Raw genomic sequence first — 7026 nt, 5'->3', positions numbered from 1 at the left:
GGCCAAATACACTTTGAGCCAAAGATTTTCTTGCTTTTCCATCCCTTCAGGGTGTTTTTGCAGATTTGAATGGCATTTTAGATGTTGGCCCACTATATATAATTGACGTACTCCCCTCAGCTTGGTAGTGGAAGCACATAAATGTGGATTACTTCTTTTAACCAGAAGCAATATCCTCCATGAATGTTGCTTGTAGCCAAGCCCATGATATCAGAAATCATAGGAAAAATAGGCAATCTTTTCAATGTGAAGCAATATGGTCAAAAAAGCAAGATTTACCCGCAGGCGGCTCCTCCGATCAGGCTTTGTAAGCCTTTATATAGGCGCCTATGTAGAGGAGCTGAACTCAGTTAACTCTTGCCCAACAGGAAAGAAATAAGTCATTTTAAAATATGCTTTTTTCTTAGCGCATATAGATGTTTTAAACATTTGGACTGCACAAAAAATTTTTTTTTTGGGCTAAGGGTAATATGTGTGCCATTAGAAAGAATGCTTTTTTAGGGGAACAGTGACTTTTAATGCAAGCTCGCCAGTGTAAAACTGCCGGGGATGCGCAGCTCCAGCCGTGAGCTCATTTAGTTGCTGAATTGCGCGATGGCTTCCAATTTCAGGTCGCGAATACGAATGCGCGAGCGACCTTCCGATTTTGCTTAGTGAATCAGGGCCATAGAGTGTAATAATATACAATTATTATAGATCTTTTTGAATGATTTGAAAAAGGAGGAAATTGCATAAAGAATTCAAGCATGTATGGGCATAATGTTCTCACAACTGAAGGTCTAATCTGTTGCCAGGTCTGGGGGTAGACACATACCGTCAGACCTGGCAACAGAGCAGCCGGTGGTGTGGGTCTCATTCTCTCCCCCAATTGTACATACAAAGTCCTTCCTAACCTGCCCTCTCTCATTTTCAATAATTGATGTGCATTCTATTAGTCTGTTCTGCCCCTTACCCCGCAATGTTGCTGCTGTCTCCTGGCCAAGTCTCCCAATTTTCAGACAACTTTGCCTCTTGACTCCCACACATTCTTTCCCATGACCTGCCCACCCTCATCCCTGGTGATTTTATTGTATCGGCAAAGAACATTAGAAACAGCTCCACACTTTTTGCTGGACATGCACTAGATCTTGTCTTTTCCAAGCTCAGCAACCTTACCCACCTTGACAACTTAGCCTTTCTTACAACAACTTTTTACCTTCAACCTCACCTCACTACACATCTTAGATTCAAGCGAAAGTGTCATATAGCCATACAATTTGCAATTCCAGGACAGGTTAATAGGCCTTAGCAGGCTAGATATAAATTTAGATTTTCTCAGAAAGATTTAACAACAGGATTGTTTAAACTTTTAATATACAGTACATTTCAATGCAAAAATTATTTCTGTTTGACATTACCATTTTATGTTTTTTCTTTTGGCACTAGTTAGAAAATATTTATTTATCAGAAACTATTTAAAAGAAAATTAAATTGTATAAAACATTACCTTAGTTATTCATCTGGGTCATAACTGAGAATGGGTCCAAGCCATTTTTCAACCTCTTCCACTGCCAATTTTTTCCTATGTGAATAATCTTGAACCTAGAACAAATTAATAAACATATGAATAAATAGGACTGTAATTATTTTGTATTTCATTCAAAACAGTTATTTTCCATTGAATGCAATACATTGGATTGTCTAAAAGCAGTACATTGTCTTTCATGAAAATTTATTTTACAGTATAATATAGTAGTATAAGTATATTAAAGTTATTTTTTTTAATTTATTTAGTTTATTATTTTGACATATATTATATGTATATTCACCTTTCATATCCTCTAATCTCTTATAAGGGGAATAGTAGTCAAATCCTATTTTTACCCTTTAACCGGTATACTGACCTGCTTCAGTACAACATCTCTACTTCAACATATGTAAGTAGACGTTTTTGAGGGGGGGGGGGGTGGCTTGGCAATGGCACTGTGAGCAGGCACTTTCCTGGAGCTCTGTGTCCACCGCGGCTTTAACAGCTAATACTTCAGATCACACAGCTTGTTTCCACCCCACTCAGTGATGTCTAAGCAGAGGAAGAATAAAGAAGCAGGGAAAACCCCTAAACGGGACAACTTACGCAAATATTTCTATTCAGACTTGGTGCTCCCAAAATGGCCCCTGCATCTGCAAGTGAAGCTGACCATGTGGAGTCTGCTGATCGGGTGAGTGAAGAGAGGACTTTCCCCCCAGCTAGGATCCCTGCTGTGCTGTCTCCTACACACTCCTGTCTGTCATCTGATTCCCCAGCTGAGTTCTCAGACACAGTATCTTCTCCTTAGCAGCTGTCCAGAGAATTACAAGCCCTCCTGAAATTCATACCCACTAAAACAGAGCTAGAATCCTGGGCTCATCGCATAGAGCACTCAGCGCATAGAACCAGTTGATATTAAGGTTACTTCCCTGGAGTCCTCCTCCTCCCAAACTTCCCTTAGATTAAACACGCTTGAACATGCCGAACTGCACATGAAGTCTGTGCTTTCTAACTTGGCTCTCAGTTTGGACGATCAAGAAAACGGGCCGACGCAACAATTTACGATTAAGGGGACTCCCGGAAGCTTCAGCTGGGCCTGAACTGGAACACACTGTGATTGCCATTTTTAACACCCTTTTAGACCGACCCCCCTCAGAGCGCATAGAATTGGATGGAGTACATAGGGTTAGTGTGAGGAGAGATGGAGTACCTGACCGCCCCAGGGATGTTCTATGCAGGGTGCACTTTTACAAAGTTAAAGAGCAGATCGTTCAGAAAGCATGGCAGAAAGGGCTGATTGATTTTGATCGTGCAAGTATTCAGATATATCCGGATCTATCCCCTCGCACGCTACAGATGAGACGCATACTGAAGCCACTTTTGGATTACATTACCACACACGGTACCCGATATAGATGGGGACATCCACTACATCTCACAGTGACCAAACCCAACTCTGTGTTTACATTGCACAATCCATCTCAGCTACCGGACCTGTTTACCTTCTTGGGCGCAGATCCCATTGATGTTCCTAATTGGCTGGAAGTCTTAAAGGTACTCCCAAGTATCTACTTGAGATCGAGATCATCTACCTCCGCCCGACGCAGACGGTGCTCTCCCACTCCTTAGCGCCCCCTGAGAAGGAATACCTCAAATTCACATGAACTATGATTTCTCCTGCTGCTGAATATTTGGACTCTTTTTACCACCACTGTCTACCTCCTACATATATTACAATGCATATCTATACCTCCTCAGAAACTTATCGTTCCTGTGTGATGTATCTATGTCCTGATCTGAGCACCTCCTATGCCGGAAGCGGATTCCTGTTATTGCGGTGACATTGGTGCACATTGAGTATGGGCGACGGCCCATCATGGTCTCAGTGGTTCTTTGCTCCCCGATGGCTGCCTACCGCCAGTACTATTACTGTTATTAGTATTGTTCTGTTTACATGATACCTGGCGCTTTGAAGCTGGGTTATTGTTTCGGCTCCTGTAGTAGCCTGCATTGTGTATTGCTGTGCACCTTACTATGCCTGATTATTGGTATGCCCTTTATTTAATGTTTTTGTTAATGTCTTTGGGACCTTCAGTCCTGTGAAACCTTTCTTCTCTTGTAAGTTTAGATTCTATCTCCTCTCCTTGTTTTTTGGGAACGGCATATCTTCCTGGTTTCACTTACTAGAGCTGTGTTATTTACTTTTAGTTATATGCGTGTTTTATGTTGCTGCTGCTGGTGAGCCGGCGGCTCATAATGTTCTTGCCAACACTACCCCCCACATAGGTACACCTGGCCTCTTGTAGAGGTCGGTGTTGTGGTATATTGTTTTACTTACCTAGGTTTAGGGCCTGGAGCTCTAATTCTTCTTCCTTTTAAGTTGTTTTGTTTTTCTCGCTGCTTTTTCTTCTTTGTGTACCTTATTTTATTGATTTCCTAATTTCTTCTTTCTTTTCTTTCCTCCTATTCTTTACTAATTTCCCCCACCCTTCCCCCTCCCATACCTTACCGTTAGACCACAGGAATTATGACTATCACACTCACATCTCTGAATGTTAAGGGATTAAACTCTCCCTCAAAACGTTCAGTCCTATTCAATACACTCCGAAAATGCAGAAGCCATATTGTCTTTCTGCAAGAGACACACTTCCGGCATAAAAAATCCCAGTCAAACAAGCCAAATACAGTTATCACAGCACTTCACCAGATTCTAAATCTAGGGGAGTTAGCATTCTAATAGATGGTTCTCTTCCATGGTCCCCCTCTTTGTGTAAAGTGGATCCAGACGGTCGTTTCCTCATAGTCCAGGGTATGATAGAGAAGCAAGTATTTACATTTGTAAACATATACCTACCTAATACCGGCCAGTTGACTGTCCTTGAATATATTCTGACCCTCTTATCTGAGGTGGCTCAAGGTACCATCATTATAGGAGGTGATTTTAATTTAACTTTAGATCCATCCTTAGACATATCCAAGGGCCGTTCCCACCTGCCTTACTCCCATCTTAAACGTCTGAAAGCACTGCTACATGACAATCAATTGATAGATATCTGGCGTATTCAATACCCTGGAGACAGGGATTATACATTCTACTCCACGGTACATAATACTTACTCCAGACTTGATTATTTTCTGATATCCCATGATGCCATTTCACAGGTTAGCGACTCGAGTATTGGTTCCATAACTTTCTCTGACCACGCCCCCATTATGATAGAGATCTCTGGGAGGATATATGAATGTAAACCCAGTGCTTGGAGGCTAAATGAGGCACAGCTCGAAGACCTTGAATTGACCGCAAAGATTGAGGAAGAATTTTCCTCCTTCTTTACCAACAATGCAGGATCTACAGACGATCCATTTTATGTATGGGAAGCTCATAAATGTTATATTAGAGGTCTGTTCATACAACAGAGCTGTAGACTCAAAAGACTAGCCAAACAAAGGCTTGATACGCTGTTACAGGAGTTGCATCGTTTAGAAATGTTGCACAAAAGGTTTCCAACATTGGACCTGGAATCCCAACTACTCGCCACTCGTACACAAAATAACTCCCTGTACAGAGAAAAGGCTAAAACACAACTTACCCGTTGCAAACTGTACTACTATGAACATGCCAACCACTGTGGTAGGGCATTGGCTAGGGCCCTTAGGTCAAAGAAGGCGGCCATGTATATCCCTAAAATCAAAACCTCTTTTGGCACCCTGGCACACGCCATCCCTGACATTGCTAACACCTTCCATGACTATTACAGTCTACTGTATAATTTACGGGGAGACTCTAGTGGTAGGTCATCTCCCGACCGCCAGATCGCAATACAGGAATATCTCAGTTCCTTCGACTTATCGACATTGTCCTCAGACATTATAGAGATATAAGATAAACTGATAACACTGCTTGAGCTACAAGCGGCAATTCGCCGAGCCGCATCAGGGAAAGCTCCTGGCCCAGATGGTCTGACATTAGCCTACTATAAGAAATTCTTCCCAGTACTAGGCCCGCATTTAGATTTAGCGCTGAATGCGCTCACTGATGGTCACACTCTTCCTCCTGACACATTAGCGGCCCACATATCAGTGATACTCAAACCAGACAAGGACCCTCTCCTCTCTCCAAGGACCCTCTCCTCCAATTATAGACCAATATCGTTGCTTAATTGTGATTTGAAACATTTTGCAAGCATATTAGCGCATAGGCTGACTCCAATACTTACTAATATTGTCCATCCTGACCAAAGCGGTTTTCTCCTGATGAGGGAAGCCAGGGACAACACGATCCATACCCTGAATAATATTACCTATGCACATACTCACAACACCCCTCTAATGCTCCTCTCCACTGATGCTGAGAAGGCATTTGATCGGGTGGACTGGGCGTTTCTGCTCTCCACATTGACACATTTGGGTCTTCCCCCTCGTATTCTGCGCTGGATAGAAACGTTGTATTCCTCCCCCAGCGCCAGAGTACGGGTTAATGGTGAACTCTCCCACTCCTTTTGTATTACCAATGGGACGAGACAGGGATGCCCATTATCTCCCTTGCTGTTTGTGTTGACCCTGGAGCCCCTCCTACGAATAATTCGTGCCAATGGAGACCAGGGGAGTCCAGATTGGCCCCACTGAACATAAGGTAGCTGCTTATGCGGATGACCTTTTATTTTATGTTGCAACACCGGTAACTACTTTGCCGGTTCTTATGCGAGAGCTAGACAAATATGCCTCGCTCTCTAATTACAAAATAAACCTGCAAAAGTCGGAGTGTTACTCTTCCCAGAAAAATTAGAGAGGCCTTGGCCCATCCTTTCCGCTTCAAGTGGTCTAACTCAGCTATCTCTTACCTGGGCACACAGATTCCCGCTAATCTAACGTGAATTGTAGATCTCAATTTTATCCCTCTGTTATATAAAATCCGAAGTGATCTACAGAGGTGGAGACAGATGGCATTTACATGGTTTGGGGGGTGCAATGTGCTTAAAATTAATGTTATGCCTAGACTGTTGTATATGCTGCAAGCACTCCCAATACACATCCCGCTTTTTATCCTTCGAAAATTCCGTTCGGAATTTGTAAAACTTATCTGGCTTAATGGGGCGCCCAGGCTTAGGATGACATTACTGAGACTCCCCAAAGCGAACAGAGGAATGGCATTCCCTGACCCAGTTTTATACCATCAGGCAGTGCACTTGTCTAGGCTGCTGGATTGGTGCACTAATAGCCGCTCCAAACTGTGGGTTGGGTTGGAGGATGCATGCTCTACTGCCCCCATTGCCGCATTGGCCTGGTTGACACCGGCGGCCAGAACGGCAATGTACACCCATTCATTGATTGGCGAGACCTTGAAAGTGGCCGCTAAGTACTTCTCCTCTCAAAACGTAACCATATATCTGTCTCCAATGTCTCCCGTTCTAGGCGATCCTGGATTCCCCCCGGGCCAGACTGACACAATATTTCGCCAATGGCGTGCTTTGGGCATGTATAGAATATCCCATTTCATGCACAATGGGGAATGGCAACAT

At 43.2% G+C, this 7026-nt stretch overlaps 1 protein-coding gene across 2 annotated transcripts in view; it reads right to left on the bottom strand.

Annotated features, from left to right (window-relative positions):
* The window catches only part of MTR (5-methyltetrahydrofolate-homocysteine methyltransferase), a 316459-nt gene that overhangs the window by 2600 nt on the left and 306833 nt on the right, over window positions 1-7026 (bottom strand). For both annotated transcript variants that reach the window (XM_072409187.1, XM_072409190.1), the window contains one exon: window positions 1487-1581. In XM_072409187.1, the coding sequence (XP_072265288.1) occupies window positions 1492-1581 (90 nt within the window). In that variant the 3' untranslated portion in view covers window positions 1487-1491. The remainder of the gene's footprint in view (window positions 1-1486; window positions 1582-7026) is intronic.

This window comes from Pyxicephalus adspersus, chromosome 4, assembly GCF_032062135.1.
Source record: "Pyxicephalus adspersus chromosome 4, UCB_Pads_2.0, whole genome shotgun sequence".
Lineage (NCBI taxonomy): Eukaryota > Metazoa > Chordata > Amphibia > Anura > Pyxicephalidae > Pyxicephalus > Pyxicephalus adspersus.
This window is presented reverse-complemented; position numbering and strand designations above follow the sequence as displayed.